Raw genomic sequence first — 22,865 nt, 5'->3', positions numbered from 1 at the left:
TTCCTGTGGCTGCAGAAATGCCTTCAAGGCTGGGGCAGCTGCGTGGGCTGGGAGGATAATCCTGGGGAGCTGCTTCTCAGGTGGAGCATTCAATATCTCCTAGGGTTTGTCTGGCTCCTACCCATGTGCTTGTTGGAAAGCTGGGCAGGGCCTGAAAAATCAACTGCAGGTGTGTGTGGTTTGTGTGTGTCTGGGTGCAGGTGTTGACCCACACAGCCATGGAAAAGGATGGTTTTCCAGCATCTCCTATGGGCCTGGTGGCAGCTCTGTGCTCCTGAGGTTCAGGGATTTTCCCCCCTTCCTCTGAGCTCTTGGAAAAGGGCACTGCTGATAAGGGGGGATCCAGTGGCCCATTGCACAATACTCTGCCCCAGTGCACAGATCCTCATTTATACTGGAATACAGGAAAACCGCAAATGCTCCTGGATGGGCTCAACCCACCAGTCCACCTTTATACAACTCTAGGTATCCTTCCTCTTTCCCTGCACCAGTTTTGCTATATAAGAACCCTCCTGTCCTTCACAGGGAGGAGGTGATGGCTGGGTGAGCTGCAAGGTGCCCACCCCAGGCCAGGAGTGGAGCAGGAGGACCAGAGACTGGATAGGGCCAGGTAATGGTGGTGCAGCCAGGGTGCAGAGCTTTACCACCAGCCTTGTGCTGCGTTCTGATGAGTGGAAAAAAAACCAACCCAAAGATGGGGAAGCTACCAGCCATGGCACAAATGTAGGTAAGTGCTTCTGATTCAGCTGAAAACTCAGAAAAGCAGATTTGAAGTAGAACTGAAAGGCTGCATTGCAGTGCAAACTGTGGTGCACCCACACGGGGTAGGGGTCAGCAGGGGAAGCGTGGAGCAGCCTCTGGGTTATGAGTAATGATTTTGCACTGCAAGTTTAAAATCATGTCACGGTGACCAGAGATGGAAAGGAGCACTTTGCTCAGCTGCGTGTGAGTGGCAGCAGCAAGCACACAGGTGTTGTGGCTGTGCAGCAACCCTGCCTGCAGACGTGCCTATGGGTGCCTTCCCCCTTTACCCTTTTTCATGTGCATCCAGATCTGTTTGCTGAATGGGGCTCAAGCACACGAAGGCTTTTGGTTCTCCTAAAGCTCAGATTTGCTACTCACTAAAAAAATGTGTGCCTTCCTCACAACCCCTCCGGGGTCCCTCTCCTCTCAGTTTCCCTCCCCAGGTTGCTGTTGGTGTCTTGGTGCCAGCAGTGTGAGCTGTCCCCTGCATCCCCATCCTGCCACACCAGAGGACGCCATGCTGACTGCTCTGAATATCGCCGTGCTCTTCACCCTGCTGTCCCCATCCCTGAGCCAGCTGCCCACAGACGCTGTCCTCCGCCTCAACAAAGGTGTTCTGAGTGATGGTGAGTGTGATAGCAGGGTCCTGGGTTTGCTGTCCCACCTCCACGTTCCCCTGGGCACAGTGCTCCTGCCCCAGCATCTACGTGGTTCCCAAGCCCTTTGGGTACAAATATCACAGTACAGGCAGGGATTGGTGCAGGCAATGATCAGAATGGAGAGCACAAACACCCATGACCCACACCCTGACTCTTTGCTCATCCCAGTGTGGCTCTCCAGCTCTTGCAGGTTCCCTGCAACACGGCGCAGTCCTGCAAGGAGCCCTCAGAGATCTGCCCATCAGCAGGATGGATGGAAGCAGAGTGCTGCAGGATAGCCACGGAGGGGGCCTCCTGGGCGGTGGGGGGCTGCTTGGTGGCCTGCTGGGCGGTGGGGGGCTGCTGGGGGGGCTGACAGGTGGTGGGGGGCTGCTTGGGGGCCTGACGGGTGGCCTGCTAGGTGGAGGTGATGGCGCTGATCTCCTTGGTGGAGGGAGTGATGCAGGTGCTGGTCTCCGTGGCAATGGGGATGCCTCCTGGACGGCTCCCCATAGCCGTCTCCCTCCCAGAAGCTGGTCTGTCCCCAAGGGGTCCCTTCCTGTGGATGTGCCAGGTGCGGCAGAGGGGCAGGGGGCTCTGCTGGGTGATGGAGGCCCCCACGGCACAGCTGGTATCCTTGGAGGAGGCTTGCTGGGTGTCCTTGGGGACGGAGGCCTGCTCAGCACGGTGCAGGGGCTCACGGGGTAAGTGCAGCTCCTGGCATAGCTCTGAGTGCTGTTGGGTGCAGCAGCTCAGGTGTGATTGGGTGGTGACCGTTTGGTGTCGGTGGTGCCTGTGAGGCTCCCCGGGTTGGCACTGAGGCTGCATAAGGACCTCTCAGAGATGCAAGAGGTTTGGAGTCCGAAGCTGCTTCCCATAGGGGGAGCTCGGAGCCGTGTATCAGCGCTGCTTCCAACCCACTGCTGGGCTGCTGGCAGATTTCCTGCTTTAACTCCTGAAGCCTAGCACTGAGCACACGGACAAGCAGTCATAAAGCAACCAGAGCAAAGGTTCTGATAAAACAGGAAAACAGCTGAGAAAGCAGCGTGCCCTTGTTATCCATGCAGGCTGAGGATCGTGGAGCTGACACTGCCCAGGGTGTCCCTGCGGCTCCTGCCCGGCATCGGCCTCCACCTCAACCTCTACACACGGGTGGCACTGAATGGCAGAAGGTGGGTCTGGTTGTGTCTCACTGCCCTGCAAGCCTGGCTGCCAGGGGATGGAGAGCTGAGCTGCTCTGCTCCCCCTCACAGCCTCCTGGGTCTGCTGGACATCACCGTGGAAGTGAACATCACCGCACAGGTTCGGCTGACCATGGACGGCACCGGCTACCCCAGACTGGTGGTGGAAAAATGCAACACGCTCCTTGGAGGCATTAAAGTCAGACTGCTGAGAGGGTGCGTGATGTTCTGAGGGACGTTCCTGTCCCTTGTGCTGTGTTTGAGGTCATTTCACCTGAGATTGTGTGGGATCATCTGAGGTGTGAGCGTTTGGCATGTGAAGCACAAAAAGCTCTCGGGGCTGAGGCTGCTGTTGCTCATTTAAGGAGCCTCTATACCGGTAGATAAAAGGCAGAACTAAATTCCCCACTGGCTATTTTGGGATGCCAATTAGACTTATCTCATGCAAAATCCGAGCATACACAGTGCACTGTGCTGCTGCAATTGCCTTGCTCCAGGAGGTCTGCTCTGCACTCATTTTGCAGGGAACTGTTTAAAACTCATTTACCTTGAAGCAGGCTTTTGGGTTTTTGTTTTTCATGAAGATCCTTTGTTTTTTCCACAGCCTGCTCCCAATTGTGGATAATTTACTGGCTGGTGTCCTCAATAGACTTCTTCCTAATCTGGTAAGATGGAAGGAAAAATCTTCATGGTCCAGCTCAGTTTTGGTGCACCTGATGCAGGGCTGTAGGGCTGTGCCCAGCTCTAAGCAGCTTCTCCTCATCCCCCACCCCACAGCTCTGCCCAGTACTTGATGTTGCCCTGGGACTTGTCAATGATCAACTGGGGCTGGTCAACTGTAAGTAGTGGAGCCCCCCACCCTGCCTTTCCCTTGGGTCTTGCTGGTTGCATTGAAGCTGTGATGCTGCAACCCCTTTGCCGGCAGCATGGAGCTCTTGCGTCCAGGCAGAGCCTGCTTGGGGTAAGCTCTGTGCTGCAGAGCTGCAGCAGCCACTGAGCCACAACCCCTCCACCAGCACTGGTGCCACTGGGGTTGCTGGGCAGTATCCAGTACACTGTGTCCAGCCTGCCGCTGGTGACCAGCCAGTTCCTTGAAGTAGACCTGAATGTAAGTCCTGCACCTTCTGCTCTATGATATTTCAGGGGGGGTTTGGGTGTATCTCCTGGGCTGTGCTTGTAGTCACATACATCAGACCTGAGGGGGCTGTGAGAGGGTCACAGAGGTCCTGGCTCCATGCCCTGCTCCTGCGCTGCTATCGTCACGGGGTTCACATTTCGTGAGCTGCTGGAGAAGGAAATGCAATGGGATCTGAGTTGGCCATGCGTGCGGTGATTTCACATTGGTGGAACATGAAGTTAACCGTAAAGGCAAATATTGCAAACTGCTGCAACCTTTTGGCTTGTGCTTCTTTCCCTGTAACTGCAGACTGTGGTCGGACGAGTAGCAGGAGGTCTGGTCGATTACCCATTGGGAAGACCAGAAAGGGTTTCCATACCTCCACGGGTCCCCATGCCGCCTCTGCCACCGATGCCAGACACCAGCTCCTCCCAGCTGGGCCTATCTGTGAACTTCCTCAGCTCAGTGCTGGCTGCCTTGCAGAAGGAAGGAGCCCTGGACCTGGACATCTCCAACGCTATGGTGAGTGCTGGAATTGCCTGCTTCTGACATTCAGAAAGCTCAGGGTTTCAGCAAACTGCTCTCAATTTGCAGTACTGTAGCACCTCATCACCATTTATCGGGATCTCTGGTCTCTGAGAGTGATGGGCCATGTGGTCTTTGTGTATCACTGGGACAAAGTAGGAGATCTCTGCTGAAAACCAGCACACATCCATGCAACATCTCCCCCTTTGTCTGTGACAGTTTCCTGAGCTTCCACCACTGACAACGTCGACTCTTGGAGCCCTGGTTCCTGTGGTGAGTCCTGGTTCCACAACGCACTGCAAATATCCCAGTGTGAGGAGCACCCAGAGACAGGGCAGCCCCTGCTTCACCATCTCATGTGTCTGATGGCAGAGCTTTGGCTCTGTTCTGAAATCACAAAGCACAGCAGGGTTTGTCATCTTGTCCCCTGTGCCGTCTCCATCACCAAAGCCCCTTGCAGCAGCCCCATGGCCAGGACCAGGCATTCCCCACAGGGTTTGGGGCACCCCAGTGGCTGAGCTCCCACCTGGCTTGAGTTCAGTGGTGAACATGCTTGAGCTGGAGCAGCACAGGAACAAATCCATCCCCAAGAGCAGCAGATGCTGCCCAGCAGGCAGTTGGCCCCATCCTTACCCTATTGCTCCTGGTGTGCTCGCTCTGCCTGGTCATCACAGGCTTTCTGCCTCTGGATGCTGCAGGTTCTTAAGACATACCCTGAGCCGTGTGACTTGCTGTTGAAAATCACAGTCCCCAAAGCACCCGTGGTGACCTTCAAGAAAGATAAAGCTGCCATCCAGCTCAAGGCTACAGCAGAGGTGGTGGCCACACACTCAGCCGACATGCAGGAGTTTCTCTGCCTTCTGAATATTGTATGTACAGAGGGGCAGCTGTGCCAACGTGTGTTGGAACGCAGTGGTGGGCAGCTGCCTCCTGCGTGGCCAACCCATGCCTGTCCCTTGGCTGCAGGATGCGTCCTTGCTGGCTCAGTTTGCTGTTGAGGCCAACAAACTGAAGATCAGTGCTGGCCTTGAGAAGTAGGATGCTGCTTTCTGCCTCTGCTCCTGCTGGGGTGGGGTGGGACGTGATGGTAGGATGGCCCCCCCACCCCTCACTTTGCCTCTGCTTTCTTCTGCAGAACTGAGCTCTCCTTGGTGTCTTCATCCATTGGTGATTTTGATGTAAGAACACGAGCAGCCTCAGCAATGTGTGACATCTACCGCAGAGAGCAAAGCGCTGCTAGAGATTGGCTGGGAGAATTAAGGGCCGATTATGCAGCGTCGTTTGTGTTGCATTTTTAATAGGACCTTTCTTTCACCTCTGCGGATGCGTTTGCTCCATGAGCAAATGATGATCCATGAGCAATCTTTGGGGGGAAAAAAAGGGCCACAGATCTGTGTGTCGAAAGATAGCAATGGGGAATGGGAACCATCCCATTCGCTGGCACCAGTTGGTGTCGGGGCACATGCAAACAAAGTAGGGATCCCCAAAGCATTTGGCACCACTGCAGCACTGTGGGTTTGGTACCTGAGCTGGGAGAGCCTCAGCATGGGGCAGGGGCTGCATTGCTCTGCATGCACCTCCAGTTTGTAAGCAGTTTGCATGAATTGGGTGATAGAGCTGGATCAGCGGTGGGTGAGGAGAGTCCCCACACCCCAAGGACAGGGTGAGGCACACGGGACCCCTCTCCTTGTTGCAGATCTCGCTGCTGGAGACACTGATCAACAAGGTCTTTGATGCTGCCTTCCTGCCTGCCTTGAATGGTGAGAAAGCTTTGGTGCCTCAACTACCTCTGGGGAGCTGAGGCACACACTGCTGGTCAGGGGGCACAGGAGGAGGGAGTGGGCAGGGCTATGCTAACCATGCTGCTGTCCCACAGCTGTGCTGGGCCATGGGGTGCCGCTTCCACGCCTGCTGAACATCGACTTCACCAACGCTGACATCTACGTCATTGAGGTGAGCACTGCCCTGCAGCACCCCTCATCCCCAGGCATGGGAACACCCCACATCACACTGAGCTCTTTGCCCCACCAGGACCTCCTCGTGCTGTCGGTGTGAGCCACACGTTGCCCAGCTGCCCCCAGGATGGGAGTCCAGCCTGATGCTGCCCACCAGCACTCCCCTCTGCACCAATGCGAGCAAACCAGCTCCTCCATGAAAGCATCACATCCTCCCTGTATAGCTTTGAATATAGAAGGAAACACAGGTGGTCTTTGCCTCTGATTGGTGTGTTCTGGACTTTTCCTTTTGTGGATGCTCATCAGGCTGTGCTGGGCTCTGCAATCTAATGAGGGCACGTTACACATGGGGTTATGTGACCCCATCCCACATGGTCCATGTAAAACCTCCTCACTCACCCACAGCACTGCCCCACTTCTGGGGAAGTCACTGAGCACTGCTGGGCTGCAGGGAGCACATTTAGGACTGCTGTCACACTGCTGCTTTCCAGCCTGTGCTCTGCCAGCCCTTCCCCTCGAGCCCCCTGGAGCCGATGTGGGCTTTTCCTGCCATCTTTCCCATTCTTTTTCCCTTCCCATCTCCATTTATTCCCATTTATTTAGTTCCCTCTCGAACTGCCCAGATCTCCCTTTGGGACGCAGCCACCTCCTCCTTCTCACCCCTGGGTACGGTGTGGTTCTCCCCAAGCAGTGCACAAACCCACACACCCTCTGGTTGGCAACGACCCCTTTTGATCAGCCTCACTCAGCTGCCATGCACAGCGTGCTTGCTGGGTGCTTGCCGGGGGCAGCCCTCCTCCTGCTGTGTGCAGACACGGGCACTCAGCGCTGGCAGCACCTCTGGGTGTATGAGCCCTAACGGCGTTCGTTTCCTTTGATTTCTGCAGCAGCATTTAATCATTGATGAAAATGAATTTTTAAAGCCAGCAGAGCTTCTTCCTTGTCAAATCCCACGTTTATTTTCGTGCTGTTAAGTTTATTACATTGACCGAGAGGGAAGAAACGAGCCGGGCTCTTTAATTGTTCTTGTTGCCTGGGATGCAGAACAATTCTCAGCATCTCAGATCTAATCTCAGCTGTCTGCTAAACCGTACCAACGTTCTGCACGTGGGAGACGCTCCTCTCCGGCACGAGTGCCACCAGCCAGGTGGGCACGGCTGACACCTGCACGGATATTTCCCTGCTGTCACACGTATTCTCTCTAAGAGCTTCTTTTTAAAGACCTGAAACCATCCTGGCATCCTCTTGCCATGCTGCACACGTCCTGCAGGGACCCTCCGACAAATCCCACTGATTTTATTTGACACCGCTCTCAATCGAAGCTGCTCCAGCCTCTATCTTTCTCCCCTGCTCGATAATCGCAGCTGCAGGAGCGGTGCATCATTACGTGCTGATCAAAGGGAAATGCAGAAGGCAGACTGGTGAATTAAAGTCTGATTTAATTGTGCCAAGAGCTGTCATAGAGGGATTGCTAAAACGTATCTGGAGCAGGTGAAAGAAGTTGTTCCGAGTGACCTAAATAATGTTATTTCTCAATGCTGATGCACTGCAATATGCAGATCCAATGCAGTCTTTCATCGAGGAGATGCTGCTGGGACAAAGGTGGGTGTTGGAGGAATGGAGACCACAGCACTGCTTCACCGACACCTTTCTTCCTCCTCAGCAACCACAGTGTGGCAGCCCCAGGAGCGGCACAGGGAGGTCCCACTGTGTGACCCATAAGGACACGGGCAGCTCCGACACGGCAGAATGGGCCCTTAAAGGATGAATGGAGCAAAGTGGGAAAAACAAACAGCCCGGCCACGGGGAAGTGGAGCTGATTTTGGCTGCGCTTTGAGCTTTAATAACGCAAGGTGCTCTCCGTGAGGTGCAGAAGGACACAGCTTTGACACGTACCATTTTTTATCTGGCTGTGCCCCTTTAACTGCTCTCATTTCAGGGCCGTTCCGGAGCAGGTTGAAGCGATCCATCTCCTCACTCCAAGGTCCTCCGCCTCTCCTCCTGCTTGCTTCACAGTGCCGTTCCTCTCCCTGCAGCCTCCCTGTGTGCCACGTGGATGCTGGGCATGGGGATGATCCATGGTGTGAGGTGTCCCTGCTTCGGGAACCATCTGACAGTGGTGGGATGGGGGCACGGTGGTCCCTGGTGTCGGGGTGGTGCGGAGCGATGGGCACACAGGGCCTTGTCCTGGTGATGCGGTCTCTTGGCAGGTGCTGGGATGGAGATGCGGACACTTTGGTGTCTCACCCTTCTTGGAGGCCTCCTACCCCCCTGCTGGGGGTTTCTCAACTTGGGAGGCATCTTGGGCTCCAGCCCTGCACAGCCCTCGGATGGTGAGCTTAGGATTCTGTCCCTGCGGTGCTGGCATGTGCTGATGCTGCATCCCCATGTTTCAGCTTCTGGGTGGGACCTTGGGGATGGCTGCTCATAGGGGGTACCATGCATGGGGCTTTGCTCACCCCCAGAGGGTGCCCTGGGGACTCCCCTTTTGGAGGACAAAGCACCCAGCACAGAGCACAGATCCTCTGTTGAGCCTCCCATATCCATGGCCAGAGGATCTCCCACAGAGCTGGTGGTGACACCATCATGGTGAAAGTCTGCTTGGTAATTGGAATTGTTTGCTGCAGGAGGTCTGCTGGGCACTGGCCTCCTTGGGGAAGGTGGGCTCCTGGGCACTGGGCTCCTGGGCAGGAAGAGCCCAAGCACAGATGGCAGCGAAGGCACTGGAGGTGAACCCCAAAGCACGGGGCTCCTTGGCACAGGGCTGCTGCGTGAGGCAAATCTGCAGCATGCATGCACCTGGGGGAGGAGGGCTCCTGGCAGCCAAGCTGGCACAGTGACACAGTCTGACTGTTGCAGGAGGACAGCCTGGTGGCAGCGGTCTGCTCGGCACGGGGCTCCTTGGTGGGGAAGGACTCCTTGGCAGCAGTGTCCTTGGAGAGAAGGGTCTGCTCGGCACAGGGCTGCTCGGCCAAGTGGGCAATGGAAGTCTGCTTGGGCTGGATGGACTCCTGGGGCAAGAAGGTCTGCTGGGACAAGGAGGGCTAGGAGAACTGCTGGGACAAGGAGGGCTTGGAGAACTGCTGGGACAAGGCGGGGGCAGTGCTGCTGTCCCTCAGCCATCACAGCGCTTAGCCTGGTGAGTGGGACCAGACGTACAGCAGCGGTGCTCACTGCAGAGCTTTGGTCCATACATGGACTTCCCTGACCTGCTGACAGCACTTTTGAGCCCCTTCCCCACCAGCACATTTCAGCTGGGAATACCCACGCAGGGAACTGGTCCAGGGGCTGCAGGATTGGTGCCTGGCTCCCAGCTCACGAGCTTTGCTTCTCAACAGGCTGAAGGTACTGAACCTGGAGAGAGCCCGTGTGTCATGGAAGGTGTTGCCTGGAGGCGAGCTGGTCCTCAACCTGTATTCGAGGCTGAAGCTCAGCCTGCCAGGGTGAGTGGGGCACAGCGGGGGGACGGGAGCTGAAGAAGTGTCTGCAGCCATTTGTTGGGTGGCTGTGCACCTAACAAACAGAGCCCCGGAGCTGCTGTGATTTCAGCTTTGCAGCTTCTCTGGGCTTTGATCTCTTCCATCACCTCTCTCCTCATTTCTCAGAATATTTCTCTTTCTGAGCGGATCTTCTCTAGAAACGAACATCACGTCCCACATTGCGCTGACACAAGACAGCCCCGGTGACCTCAGGCTGGTGGTGAAGGATTGCAGGAACCTGTTCGGTGGCTTTAAGGTCACCCTGCGGAAGGGGTGAGTGCCACATTTGCTGGTGTTGTGCTGTTTTATGGTGCCGTGCAGCTTCTCAGTCAGAATTTCCAGGGTGTTCTGCAAGGGCAGATACACAGGGCTCTCCTTCCATCATATGGGGCTCAGCCAGAGCTGCTCATGCTCCCCAGGGAAGGATGGCTCCATGGGCAGTGGGCAGGGTGAATGGGGGCTGGTGGTCCAGCCATCAGGAAAGCACGGGGTTCTGCTCACAGAAAAGCCACTTTTTTTTGAAGAATCTGTATAAGGAGATGGGATGCTGCCATGTGCACATGGAAGTAGTTGAAATAATGAGCAGGATGAGGTATGGCTCAGCTCCGTGCCGTGGGTCAGCCCTTGTCCATGGGTGAGCTCTGGAACGTTTGCAAAGGGCACGGATTTAGATGTTCAGGGTCAGATGATGCTGAGCAGACACAGAGCCCCGAGTGCTGATAGCTCCTGCTGAAGCCTGGGGGAGCTGTGGGCTCACAGCATCCTTTGCCATTGGGGAGAAGCTCACAGCATCAGTGCATTTCAGCCCCATCTGCCTTCAGAGACCAGGCAGTGACTGCTCCATCCCTTGCCTTTTCCCCCCTGCAGGCTCCTCACCAACGTGGTTAGCGGTATGCTGAACTCTTCGCTCCGCTCTTTCCTCCCTATGGTGGTGAGTGCACGAAACTCCATCGCCATCAGAAGGCGCCGCTGAAATGCAATCAGCGCTCTTTCCTTGTCGCCGCGCGGCGGATTTACATATCCATATCCTCATATGGATGTGCGTGCACAGCCGCACGCCCACACCCTGTAACTGAATTCTGCAGACTTCCTTGATCTTCCTGACGGTCAGGATTTATTTGTTAGAAAGTAATTCAAATTCCATCATGCGGCGTTACGGGATAATTTGTAAGCGATTGCTTGGCGCAATGCCGCCTCGCACCGGGAAGGTGCAGTAAACAGAAGTGACAGCCTCACTTAAGGAAAAGGTGCTGGCTGGAAAAATCTGTTATTCTGCTAAATAGGATCTGGGCTGCTCGCAGAAGAGGGCTGAGCAATTTATAGTGCTCTTTTTTTCTCCATTGAGGAAATGATGCTCCGGGAGCGGATTGCTCCATCTTCATTTGAAGTCTGTGAGGCTCAGATGATGGTGCTGAGATGTTGCTACAGCTGCGATACCTCACTGAGGTTGTTCCTCTTGTTGTGCCGTTGCAGTTTTGCCCATTAGTGAACGCTTGGTTCAGCATCGTCAACATGAAGCTGCAGTTTCTCAACCGTAAGTTGCCGACGTGCCCATAGGAACTCACAGAGCAGCAGATGGAGTGTCTGTGTGCAATGGAAAGTTGTCACTGTTACCCCAAAACATTCCCCCGTGGGCTGTACCATCCAGCACACATCCCCAGCCCAATGGCTCCCAGTGACCCTGCAGTGTTTGAGACCTCAGGAAGATGAGAGCGTTTTCCTCTTGGCATTGGGAACCCCCATTCAGGGATGCATCCTCAAGCATGGGGCAGCGGGGGCTCAGGGCAGGACATGGCCCTGCTGCCAGCCCAGGGCTTTGCCTCTCCTCCCATCCCTTTGCTTTCTGCAGGCATGGTCCCTTTTGGACTCCTTGGGAAGATCCACTCTGCGCTCTCCAGCTTGCCGCTGACCTCGGAGCACTCCATGGATCTGGATCTGCAGGTACAGCCCTATGGGTGCTGCGAGCCGTGGGGTCAGCTCTATCCTACCCCTCTCCTTTCCACACCTCCCTGCACTCACAGCTCTCCTTGTCTGTTGTAGAATTCCCCGTTCCCAGCTGTGTTCATCGATTGGCTGCTGCGCAGTGAGTGCAGAGGGGGCCATGGGGACAGGGGAAGACATGGAGATGGGGGCCATTGGGACGGGGTTAGGGGGGGGGGACAGGCAGACAGAGGGACATTGGGATGGGGGGCAGAGGGACAAGGAATGGGGGGACAAGGAATGGGGGGACAGGAGGATGTAGGCAGCAGGAGGTGATGAGTTCTGCTCACTGCTGCTCTGCATAGCCCTGGGAAAGGCGCTTCACCTCTTATAAAAGGATCTCATAATATTTACCTAGTGGGAGTGAATAATGGTTCTCGGGATGCTGGGAGGATTAATTAATATTTGCAGAGGTGATTGGAAGAGCTTTCAGCTTCATATGCAGGTGAAGTTAATATAGAGAAGAAGGAAGGCAGAGTTGGAAGCCATCCCAGCTTCCCCAGGGCCCAATTCCTCAGGGCAACAAATCAGTTCAGCCCACAGAGCCAGACATGGGCAGAGCACGGCAGGGCTGGGGGCTCACAGCATTGGGGGGGCTCTGACCATGCTCCTCTCTCCCAGCTGCAGGCATTGACCCCCAGCAGTAAGGTGAATGGCTGCCCTGGCCTGTGTGCTCCAACGTGCTGTGGGTGAGGCTGACCTGCACCCCTCTGCTGCTCCTTGCAATAAAAAGGACTTTTCCTCATCTGCATTCAGCACGTGGTTTGGGTTCTTTCCAAAGGAGCTTTGCATTTGTGAAGGTTTTGCTACTCGCCTCTCCCAGCTCCCGGAGTACCATGCGTGCAAGGAGCAGCCAGGGGCAGAGCAGCAGAAATGTGGTCAGTGAGAGGAAGACTTTCCCCATCCTTTGTATGTATGCAGATTTATTCCGCCCCTGTCCCGGAGGTTCTTTTATTTCCTTCTCCCACCAGCAAACCAACACTGCTTGAACACAAGCTAATGCTGCTGGAGTGGGACAGGACATGCAGACCCCCCACACACACTGGGGGCTGTGGGGTGCAGCAGGAGGGGCTGCCATGAAAGGCCTCATGTGCAGCTCTACCCCCCCATCACAGCCACCTCGTGACCCTGAAGCATTGACTGTTCCCACTCAAACTGGTGCTCCAGGTCCCCAAAGCCCCAACTGCTGCTGCCGCCCCAGTGACACCCACGTGAATCATTTCTGATGATAGAAAATGGGTTTTTTTTCTGCTAAATTAGGTACCCCAGGGTGAAGCTGTGGGGCTGGGGGGGGGTCTCTTGATGGCTCTGGGTTAGGGGCTGTGGGGCAGGAGAGAGATGGAACTCACTGCTGTGAGCAATGCCTCAGGGTGCTGCACTCACAGGTCCTAAGGAAACAACCTGCAGAAGATGGAGCACCTCCTTCAGGCTCACGCAACCCAAATCAGCTCAACAGAAAGTGAATGCTGTGTTTGTTTCCTCACCTCAGCCATTCCCCTTGGCGTCTTGGTGGATGCAGAAAGGGGAGGAGGACCGTTCTGTCTGGCTTTTCATTTTCACAGCACTGCTCTGAATATTAATCAGCCCAAAAACAGTGCTGTAGGCACTGCTGCAAATGACAGATCTTGCAGTTGGTGGCACTTTGCTGTGTAATTTCTGCATGCAAGTCAACAGCAGGGGCTGGGCAGCTAATTCTCCCTGTGACCTGACTTTGCAGATAGCAGACATAACACCGAGCGCGAGCAGCCCTGAAGCACCCTGATAGCTTCATTAGCAATGCCACTGTGCGGCAGTTGGTTCTCGTATCGGGGTTTTCTGACAAGGAACCAGGTGCCCTTCTCATCCCCATTAACATCAGAACTGTGAGCAGGGGAGCCCTGAGCTGTGACCACACTGAGTGGGAGCTCTGGGTCCCAATCCCTTCGCTGCACAACAAGACCTCAAACCAAGGTAACCTCTTATTCTGGACCCACTCCACACAGGCTCACAGCCACCTCCATTGGAGTGCACTGGTCCATGAGCACTCAGCTGCCCTGTGCACATCCAACAACCAAACAGCATGGCCAGGAGGGAAAAAGTGTGCGAAGCTACAGAGCCGTTAACAAAGAACATCAGAAAACAGATATCGAATAATGACACCACGACAAGAGCTTATTAATAGGAAAGTCTAAAGATAAAACTAATTTAAAGCTGATGAGGCAGGACAGCTCCTCTTCAGGAGGACGAGGAGTCAATAGTGAGCTGTCAGCACAGGAGATAAATTGCTCACAAAGGAGAAGCTGTGGGACTCCAGGTCTCAGGTTTGTTTTTGGGGTTGCTGTGATCCTTTGGTTGGCTGTGACCTCCCTGCAGTGCTGTGAAGTTTGCTGTGTGTTCACGCTCACGTCCACCTCGCCCACCTGCAACACTCTGCAAGCAGAAAGCGTGTGGTTTCATGCTGTGAAATGCATGTGCTGGGAGCTGCCTCAGGGCACGGCTGAAGCTTGAATACAAATATCAGCCCAGCAGTGTGGGCTGTTTCCAGCTGTGCTTGGAAACTTACCTTCCGAGCAGCTCATCAGAACCAAGGAGATGTGCAGCTGTCACTGGGGCTCCTCCAGCCCCACAGATGGACTTTGTTCCCATTCCCTGAGCTCTAGGACAGTCTGAGCTGCAGGAAGCCCTGAGAAGGCAGCCTAGGTTGGCAGGACACAGAAAGAGATAGGAGCTCGATGTTGCCAACAGCCAAACTCAAGGAGCATCAGCTCATGTGCAATACGGAAACCATGTGCCTTCCAGCCCCAGAGGGAAGGGGTGGGGGGGACATTCCTGCTTTCAGGCAGTGTGGGATGGCTTAACTCTGCCTCCAAGGTCACTGTAAGTGCTTCCTAATGGATGCTTTGCTGCCTTAAAACCTCAGCCTTCATTCCCGAGGCCTATAAAAACTAAGGAGGCGAGGTAAATGGTAAGCACTATGGCTCCCTGGGGAGTCTGTGCAGTGAGCGTTATCACCTTCTCATCAAAATGTAAAACCCAGCTCTCCTCCTCATTAGTCTCTCACTCTTAAAATAATGCTTGTAAAACGACCACAGCTGGCCTCAAATCTGGCTGGCAGGAGTGGAGAGAGCACACTCAGGCCTGTGTTTCTCACCTGGGAATAGGTGCTAACAAGGAACACAGGGACAGGTGAGAACGAGCTGTGAAAGGCAGCAGTCAGCCCTTTTCAGGGCTTTGGCCACAGCTTCAAGACACAGGGCAGAGCATGAGCTGAAAGGGATGCCACAGACACAATTATATCCCAGATAAAGTCTTCTTCTCCTGCTCAGCTCTCCAGCAAAATGGCTTCATACCTCACTTAAGAATTCCATAAGTTCATGTAGGGACTCCTCCTGTTCCTTCAAAATCTCTCTGCACAGAGTTTTTAACAACGATTCCTTTTAGTAACACGATAATCAATACTGAAAGGTGTGATTTTTTTCCTCAAACCTCAGAGGAGCGTTTGCTTACAAGTGCAGGTTGCAGGCATTTGTTTTCATCTAGCAGACCAGGCTGGAATACGACACAATGCAGCCACAGCTAACTGCAGGCTCTGATAAAAACAAGCAACCGTAAGATGTACTTACAAAGTGATCAGCCTTTTAAACTGGCACCATTTCTTTCCTCTTGCAAAGCTGAAGGAAAGGCTTACCACAGAAAATGAGTACAAAGCTGTCGTTAAAGATTTAACAGCCTAGAGAGAGAACCCTCAGCTGGGAGACAGCTCTTCCCATGTATTCATTCCCTTAGGCCTGGAGACAGGGAAATCCCTTCTAACTCAGATACAAGCAATCCCAGAGCAAAGGCAAACCTGTATTCCCTCAGCCCCACATACAACTCATTAAGCATCACTCATGTTCATTAAAAAACCATTTTATATTCCACACTCTGGTGCTACATTCCACCATATAGGCACAGTGCAGGGTCTTACTTGCCAAGTACTTTGCAATCGAGGAGATTATCATTATTTGGAAAGAATTCATCACAACCTTGTCCTGTTCTTCAAGCAGCCTGTCTCCTTTGGCACTTCTCCTGCGATCCTCTGGAACTTCCTGGAGTTTTGTTTTCCAGGTGCTGTCAGTCTTTGCAGCTCCTCCATTCAGCTGGGCTAGGAGCAATGACCTGCTCTGCAGGCAAAGTTCTCAGGGCTGGGCTGCATTAGAGGATGCAGTCAGAAGACAAACCCACAGCCCTGCAAAGGTGAGCCAGGCCTGACAGCAAGTGAAAGCACCAAATCACACCCTACTGGGGTTTGGCACATGAATGCACGGCTTCCATCCCTTTTACTATAAACTTGCACACATCTAGAAGGGGCATACTGTTGCCCAATGGGAGAGAGACCCAATTATATTAAAAATAAATAAATAAATTGATCCTGTTTCTGCTCCACTTCCACTTAACCAAATATCCTTGTTTCTTCTTAGAGAAAATAAGCTACTTCTGCCCACTGGAAGCAGGGATACCTCAGTGACAAGCTGCAGAGCGGGAGAGGGTGGTACGACAAAGCAGAACTCCCTTCAAGGTCTGAGAGCTGGCAGAAGTTACCTGAAAGAAATAGCATAACATCCCTCAGGAACAAAAAGGCTGAGGAGGATCCATTCTAATTTTAGGCTCTCGTGGCAACAGCTGCTGTAGGAAACAGCACTGTGCAGAAAAAAAAAGAGAGCCTAAGGAAACAAGAATTACAGGCAGGTCACCTTCACCAAAACATAGTCTCCAGGCTGAGCTCTGACCAAGGCCTTGCAGCCCCCAGCATCCTCTATGTCAGCATCAGGGAAGATCACCTTGATGTTGCCATCATTCCTCCCACACAACTCAGAGGCAGAGCGCTTGCTGGGCTGGAAGGAGAACAGGAAACATTACTGGCGTGGCAATCGCTTCGACTCATTCCTTGGCTTTATTGCATCAGAAACTGAGCACCAATGTCAGTACAAAAATCCTAATTCCATGTGATTAAGCATGCCAAAGAACAAAGCCCTATGGACAGAGCTGCTGTTGAGAGACACACCCTGAAGGCAATGTTTGAAAGCCCACCCTCAGCCCACGTTTGGACAGAGACATATCTCTAACCTACCCCATTCCTTTCCAGGACCACCAGTCCTTCAGAACAGCCTCACCTTCACAAATGTAGGTAAGATCCAACCTGTGGTTTGTGCCTTGCCACCAAGCTATAAGAAATCATTTCAGCCCCATCCAGTTACCTCTTCACAGACTGCTGTACAACATCCCAACTATGCAGAGTTTCCTAATATTCAGACCAAGGTTTTTAAGAAGCAAAGTCACTAAAGCCCAAAACCAGAAGGACTGCAACTTTACATGGCACCACTTTATGCTCAGCTGAGTGCCGTGGAAAAATCAAGCTGAATGTGTGATCTTGGAGTATCATGGAATGTATTAGGTTGGAAGGGACCCCAAAGTATCAGGACTTTGTGGAGAAAGGCAAGAAGTGAAGGCAGAGCTGACGACTGCAGTGTACAGTCCAAGAGCCTCCTAGACAACATGAGGGCAGACAGCTCTTACAGGCACACTCACCCCCTCCACCAGCACCAGCTGGGACTGGCCCACCATTGCCTCATTTGCCCTTGCAGCTTCCTCTCGAAAGACAGTGATGAGCTCTTCCAGTCGCCTCCGTTTTACATCCGCAGGCACATCATCCTGCAGCCGGTGATACGCCCGGGTTTTCTGTAAACAACAGAACTTCTGACATGAGAGTATTTGAGGCTGTGTGAGGCAGCAGTACTGCAGCTCCTGTGTGAGATATTTGTGTTGCCTGGCTGTTCACAAGGACAGGCAACAGATTCAGCATCTCTACTTCAATCGTGCTGAAAGATGATCCATAATCCTTTTTCCCTTACATTTCCCAACCTTCTGTCCTCTTCCCCCACCAACAGCTTACACTTTGGGGAGCATTCTAACAAAAAATCTGTCAACTGTCAAGTTTTTTCCTTGAACCACCTTCTGAAAATACATCAGTTCTCTCTAGACTTGACTGACAAAACGTCTCTATAGCTGGGCTCAAGTCCAGCTACATCAGCACAACTTTTCACCAGCAGAGAAAGATGGACCTGCAACCAGGTCAATGCCAACATGGCAGCTTTGTTGCAGTTGCTCTAGGACACCTGCAAAACCAGGCTGCCCTATCAGTAATCAACCCTGATGCCTGCACAGGAGAGCTGCATGCAAGCAAAAGTTTGCCAAGATACCATGTGTTTAGGTATTATTTTCAACAGATTTTGCTACTGTCTTAGTGTGTGAAATAACACTTAAGGAGTTAACAGGAGACGCCCAGAGAAAAGACTCTTTTCCATTAGATCTTGCACTCACCTGTCTCATGCTATAAGCGAAGAGGAAGCCCACATTATAGCGGACTTCCTGCAGCAAGGACACAGTCTGCTGGTGATCTTCTTCTGTCTCCCCACAGAAACCAGCAATGAAATCACTGCTTAAACTCACTCCTGTCATAGAGATGAAGATTTACACTTGACTCGTGGAAGATAGGAACATTTCATTCAAGAAAGGACAGTAAGATACAGCTGTAGTGAGCTCAGGTCAAGCTAAAGGGAGTCCCTACCTGGAATGGTGTTGCGCACATGCTGTACGAGCTCTAAGTATGCTTCTCTTGTGTATCTGAGATGGACAACACAAGGATTTGTTGATCAGAAAACTGACATTGGTGAAGAGAAACCAGCACTGTAAACAGGCAGCAGGGCATAGAGCTCCCCATGGCCATCGCTCACCCCCGTCGCATGGCTTCCAGGACTCGAGTGCTTCCACTCTGGGCTGGGAGGTGAAGTTGTTTGCAAATGTTGTGTCGCTCCTGGATAAGCTGCAGGACCTGTGGGGTGTATTCAGGCACATTCAGGACACAGTATCACAGATAGCTCAGCTCTACCAGAATGCTAAAGGAGAGTCTTCCCCAGATAAACGACAGCAGATTGGAAAACTGCCAGCTTTAGCATATACATTCTCCTTCCTAAGCTCCTATCCCGTGATTCTTTGTTACCTCTGGGAAGGAAGCACAACCCACATCTAACATTTCACAGCTGTCTGCCTGTAAGATAAGAGGTCCAGGTGTTTATTTCATACTTGCCTCATCAGGAAAATCCTTGGGGTGTGGAGAAGTGAAACGAATCCTCATTTCTGGATCAATTCTAGAGACCTGGTCTAGAAGATGTGCAAAACGCAAGCCTCCTGGTTTAGTTTTATAGACGGTGCTAAAGCCACGACTGAGGGCTGGGGCAGCAGCTGACTGAAACTGCACCTCAGACATGTCACGAAAGCTGTTGACGTTCTGACCCAAAAGGGTCACTTCTTTCACCCCCTACAAAGATAAACAGGGAAGAAAAAATTACAATCCAAACAGGATGGCTAAGCTGCAATGGCAGCCATGGCTCCACTCTTACTACAAGAAGTCTCCAAGGGAAACCTTCTCTTCCCTGTCTGTCTCAGAGTATTACAAGGGGGATGGAATAGCAACTGCTGGAACCTCACAGCAATCTCTTCTCCAGAGATGAAGGCTGTGTCACTGATCTCAGCTATCACTGAACATGCAATCACTGAGAATCTGTACACCATTTGGAACAGGTGAAAGCAGGCTCTGCCCTACCTGATCTGAGAGCATCTTCACCTCCTGCAGGATGGACGCAATGGGGCGGCTCCTCTCACGGCCACGGGTGAAGGGCACAATGCAATAGCTACACATGTTGTCACAGCCCCGCATGATGGATCTGCCGGGAGGTGAAGCACAGGTCACACCATGATCACTCTGGAAGAATCATCCATGTTCAATCCTGCCCTGCTTCGACCTGTTCCAGCACTGCTACCTTCAGCCATCTCACTTGTCTGCAGCACACACAGCACCAACTCTGAACGTAGCACTGCAGCTTTCTCTTATACATCATTCCAATTAGAGCTGGCTTCTGCTTGCCCCTAGCTAACCCCTCATGCTTTTCCATGCACATTTCTAAACATCTAACCCAGAAAGCAACAGATCAGACACAGACTTCCACTGCATTCTGGCAGCGAGGTACTTCTGCACTCTGCACCTGCAGAGGGTGAAAACTATTCCTCTGTGCACTAAGGTCACACCTAGCAGAATCTGACTTCATTATTTGGGAATCTTATCATCAAACCTGAACAAATGGAAATAAAACCAACAAAAATTACAGCGCATGGAGGATTAGAAGACAGGACACAGCAGAAGCAAGGAGATAACAGAAGGCACAGACTTGAAAGGCAGAGACATCAGTGGGACAGAAATCACTTGCTGCAGTACCGTGCTTAGACAAGCGGCATTCTCAGAGGACAGTGAGAAGCCTGCAGCCAGCCAGAGCACGGGTCAGCCTCTCCAGCACTCAGTCAGACAGCAAAAAGACAGCAAACACAGTCTGGTAGGCTGGTGCCTCTGGGCTGAGGGAGTGAGTGCAGCCAGGCATTGACTCTCTCGGGTAGCTGCTGTCACTGACATGACTGCTCAGCACAGCAACATTTCCAAACCAGAATGACAGAAATACACACAGAAAAAAAAGTACTTACACAAATGCTGTTTTGCCACCTGCACTAGTCTGGACAGGCAGAATATCTGCATAAGTCTCATCTAGTGATAACAGGACATTAGCAGCTTGCTGCCCAGATTCTGCCACAGCCAGCAGCCGGGGAAGGTCCCGATACGCATCAGGTCCCGCCACAATATCAACCAGCTTCTCCCTATGCAGAATCTCCTCCTTAAGCCTCTCAGCCATGCATCCTGCCACCAAAGGAGAAGGATTCTTGTGAGAAGGTGTCCACCCTCAGTGAGCACTCTGCACCCCTTCCCTAGCTGCTCTCTCCCAGCAGAACAGGCTTGACTCTATCAGAAGGAAGAAGAAATGCAACATGATGGGATGTGGCACAACAGCCAATGCTCCCTGCCGTTGCACAACCTCATACCTAGAATCCCAATGCGGAGAGGCAAGCGTGCCTGGTGCCGCCGGGCCTTCAGAGCCTTGAGGTGCTGCAGGCGGTTCCAGATAGCCTGCTCAGCCTTGTCCCTGGGAAGCCAGAAAAACAGGGATTATTCCCATTGCTGCACTTTAACAGTTCTCCAACCCAGAGCTGCTTGAGAGCATCTACAGTGTAAAAACACCTCATGGACTGACAACTCAGATCGTACAGAGAAAAAGTATGACTTAACCAACAAATAGGAGCTACACTGCAGGTGATAATGCACAGAGAAAAACAAAGTTCCCTATATATTTATATCCCAAATCAACCCTAAGTGAATACAGGACAGACCCTATACTCCTGTACTACAGTCACTTCAATAGGAGACCAGAATAAAGTCATACAAGCACAAATGTGTGTGGATCTCTAACTGCTCATTAAGTACATACATAGCACACACCACCGAAGAGTCTCTCTCACTCTACTGTAATCTATTACACAATTCATGCTATATATTGTAACATCAGCTAGCCCTCCTCTAAACAAAATGTGCTGTTTTGCATCCGTGTGCTGTTTTAATCACGTAACTCACTTCTTGCCTTGCTTTGCAAATTGCAATTCCTTAAAAGCTGCCAAAAAATAGCAGTGACAAAAGTTTCCTTACCTAACAGAACAGGTCACAAGTAGAATCACATCCGCCTAGATTGAAGATCACATAAAAGGAAGGAGAATTTGTAAAAGCCAAATGATAAGTACCAATGCCCTGCACATATAACCTGAAGAGGCAGACTATAAAAATCACTTAACTCAAAGAAAAAGATCTGCCTAAATGCTCAGAGGATTTCAAAGAACAAAGCCACAAGAAAACTCAGCAAAGCCTTCATCTGAAAGGCAGAAGTAAACCCGAGATGAGTCAGGAGCACCCCGCTGTGCCCAATCCACTCTCCGACTGAGAGAACCCAGCAGTTTAAAGGAGCAAAAACAACCCGCAGCTTTTTAGCACTGCTTGTTAAGTAGCTTCCTCTCCTGCACAGAATTTAAGGCTGCAAAAATCCCACTGCCCTGTGTGACCCTAACTCACAATAAAGCCTGGGACCTTACAGCGGTGTGAAGCCCTCTCAGGCCTTCATTACAGGCAGCTGCCACAGGGTGCCTCACCTCCTCTGCTTCCTTTGTCCTGATGTAGCCGCTCTTCTGCAGGATAGCCCAAGCAATCTCCGTGTCACTGACATTCATCTGGCAGCCATAGGTCTCCAGGTACACTGCAACAAAGACAGATAGGAGCGATACAACACTGCTGTGAATCTCTCTCATCTACAAGCTGTTTCTATGACTTTTTTTCATAGGAAGGAAGCATCAGTTCCACAACAGAAGAGATTCAGGAAAGCTGCATAAAAAGTACATTTCCTGACGGGGAGAAAGAGCAGCCAAAAATACATACAGGCTCTTAGTGGCACTGGGAGACCTGAGCGCCTCGAATTGCATCACTACAACACTACAGGCCTGGACTGCAGCTTGCAAATGAGTGATGGCTACTGCCACACAGCACTGCAGGCAATGAAAGCCCCCCCTCCTCTGGGCACTGCAGCTCCGGGCAGACAGGGCTACATGGAGAGACCCCAGAGAGGCACAGCAGGAAGGAGGAGACCACCAGGCTAGACTTTTCATACTATGAGAACCACTCCGAGCCCAAACCAACACAGCCCCGCTTTGCTTTGCTTGCAGGCACCGGCAGCTCCAGCAGCGCTCATGGCTGTGCTAGGCTCGGCTGGGCCATGCGCTGGGGCTGTATAGCGGCACACCGACCTTTCCCGAGACCGGAGGTAGAGCCCTGCCCCGGCTCCGGCTCCGGCTCCGACTCTCCTGCGGACGGCGGTGCGGCCGCGCCCCTTAGGAAGTGCCTCAGGTCCGGCCCCGCGGGCAGCTCGGCCCTGCGACCCTGAGGCCTCTCGCTCTGCCCACAGTGCGCTGCGCGGGCGGCCCCGGAACGGGCAGCGACCCAGCGGAGGGACCCGGCCGCCCGCAGCGCACGCCCCCAGACCCGCATGGCCGAGCCCGACGAGAAGGCCTCACTAGGCCGCGGGAGCAGGCCGCGTTGCCATGGCGACGGCGCACAGAGAGGGGCGCTTCCGGGAGTGGCCCCGCAGTGCACCGCCCAAACGGTCCCTCCCCCCAACACGCAGCCCCGCCTTCGCGTTCCGCGCCGATGCCGTTCCGCCGGGCGGAGCCGCGTCCCTGCGGGCAGCCACGCGACGGGAAAAAAAACGAAATAAAAAGGAAAAGATGAATATTTTTTTTTTTCCCGTGGT

The 22,865-nt window shown here is 52.9% G+C and overlaps 3 protein-coding genes across 3 annotated transcripts; 2 read left to right on the top strand and 1 right to left on the bottom strand.

Moving 5' to 3' along the window:
- Positions 1 to 570: 570 nt before the first annotated feature.
- LOC140259256 (BPI fold-containing family B member 4-like) lies at positions 571 to 6,363 on the top strand. The gene is made up of 18 exons (XM_072350394.1): positions 571 to 610; positions 695 to 727; positions 1,175 to 1,370; positions 1,585 to 1,809; positions 1,957 to 2,086; positions 2,450 to 2,554; positions 2,636 to 2,779; positions 3,168 to 3,228; positions 3,341 to 3,401; positions 3,580 to 3,671; positions 3,990 to 4,202; positions 4,425 to 4,478; positions 4,904 to 5,074; positions 5,172 to 5,239; positions 5,341 to 5,383; positions 5,902 to 5,965; positions 6,082 to 6,158; positions 6,237 to 6,363. The coding sequence occupies exons 3-18, from the start codon at positions 1,262 to 1,264 to the stop codon at positions 6,258 to 6,260; spliced, it is 1,641 nt and encodes a 546-aa protein (XP_072206495.1). The 5' UTR covers positions 571 to 610; positions 695 to 727; positions 1,175 to 1,261; the 3' UTR covers positions 6,261 to 6,363.
- A 1,774-nt stretch (positions 6,364 to 8,137) lies between these two features.
- Positions 8,138 to 12,376, top strand: LOC140259281 (BPI fold-containing family B member 4-like). The gene is made up of 11 exons (XM_072350427.1): positions 8,138 to 8,144; positions 8,371 to 8,493; positions 8,788 to 8,889; positions 9,020 to 9,299; positions 9,499 to 9,603; positions 9,766 to 9,912; positions 10,507 to 10,570; positions 11,113 to 11,173; positions 11,489 to 11,580; positions 11,680 to 11,722; positions 12,241 to 12,376. Exons 2-11 carry the CDS (start codon positions 8,379 to 8,381, stop codon positions 12,264 to 12,266), a joined length of 1,035 nt encoding a protein of 344 aa, XP_072206528.1. The 5' UTR covers positions 8,138 to 8,144; positions 8,371 to 8,378; the 3' UTR covers positions 12,267 to 12,376.
- Positions 12,377 to 15,487: 3,111 nt separating this feature from the next.
- On the bottom strand, positions 15,488 to 22,704 carry CDK5RAP1 (CDK5RAP1 mitochondrial tRNA methylthiotransferase). Its single transcript, XM_072350421.1, has 13 exons — positions 22,363 to 22,704; positions 21,715 to 21,818; positions 21,221 to 21,255; positions 20,563 to 20,663; positions 20,170 to 20,380; positions 19,241 to 19,361; positions 18,725 to 18,955; positions 18,372 to 18,469; positions 18,206 to 18,261; positions 17,959 to 18,089; positions 17,167 to 17,316; positions 16,332 to 16,472; positions 15,488 to 16,179 (listed from the first exon to the last, which is right to left on the bottom strand). The coding sequence occupies exons 1-13, from the start codon at positions 22,601 to 22,603 to the stop codon at positions 16,099 to 16,101; spliced, it is 1,701 nt and encodes a 566-aa protein (XP_072206522.1). The 5' UTR covers positions 22,604 to 22,704; the 3' UTR covers positions 15,488 to 16,098.
- Positions 22,705 to 22,865: the final 161 nt, after the last annotated feature.

The sequence above is a fragment of the Excalfactoria chinensis genome, chromosome 15, assembly GCF_039878825.1.
Source record: "Excalfactoria chinensis isolate bCotChi1 chromosome 15, bCotChi1.hap2, whole genome shotgun sequence".
Lineage (NCBI taxonomy): Eukaryota > Metazoa > Chordata > Aves > Galliformes > Phasianidae > Excalfactoria > Excalfactoria chinensis.
The sequence above is the reverse complement of the archived record's forward strand: the minus strand, read 5'-3'. Positions and strand labels throughout refer to the sequence as shown.